This window comes from Myotis brandtii, unplaced genomic scaffold (assembly GCF_000412655.1).
Source record: "Myotis brandtii unplaced genomic scaffold, ASM41265v1 scaffold97, whole genome shotgun sequence".
In the NCBI taxonomy this organism is placed as follows: domain Eukaryota; kingdom Metazoa; phylum Chordata; class Mammalia; order Chiroptera; family Vespertilionidae; genus Myotis; species Myotis brandtii.
The window spans coordinates 68,664-69,018 of record NW_005372020.1 but is presented as its reverse complement, the minus strand read 5'-3'; the positions used below and the strand labels follow the sequence as shown (position 1 = coordinate 69,018).

At 43.1% G+C, this 355-nt stretch overlaps 1 protein-coding gene across 1 annotated transcript in view; it reads left to right on the top strand.

Annotated features, from left to right (window-relative positions):
- FZD10 (frizzled class receptor 10) overlaps positions 1-278 on the top strand; it is a gene marked incomplete at its 5' end in the record, with an annotated part of 2,205 nt that extends 1,927 nt beyond the window's left edge. Inside the window, one exon of the mRNA XM_005886303.2 lies at positions 1-278. Coding sequence (XP_005886365.1) covers positions 1-109 — 109 coding nt within the window.
- Positions 279-355: the final 77 nt, after the last annotated feature.

The following is a 355-nucleotide window of genomic DNA, read 5'->3' as shown; positions in this document are numbered from 1 at the left end:
CCACGCGCACGGAGGCGGCGGCGGCGGGATTTACAAAAAAGCCCAGCACCCCCAAAAGGCGTACCCCGGCAAGTATGAGCTGCCCGCACAGCCGCCGGCCTGCGTGTGAACCGGCCAGAAAAAAACAAAACAAAAAACACACACACACAAAAAAGCCAGGAAACTTTCCCGCGGGGAGACGGTGGCCGGCGGAGCCAAACTTGGTGCTTTTCTTGGTTGGTTGGTTTCTTGTTGGTTTGGTGTTTTTTTTTAAATAAAAGTTTAAAAAGTAATAATAATAATAATAATAATAATAATAATATGTAAAAACACTGAAATCACAGAATTTCTAAAAAATATATAGTGAAAATACTAC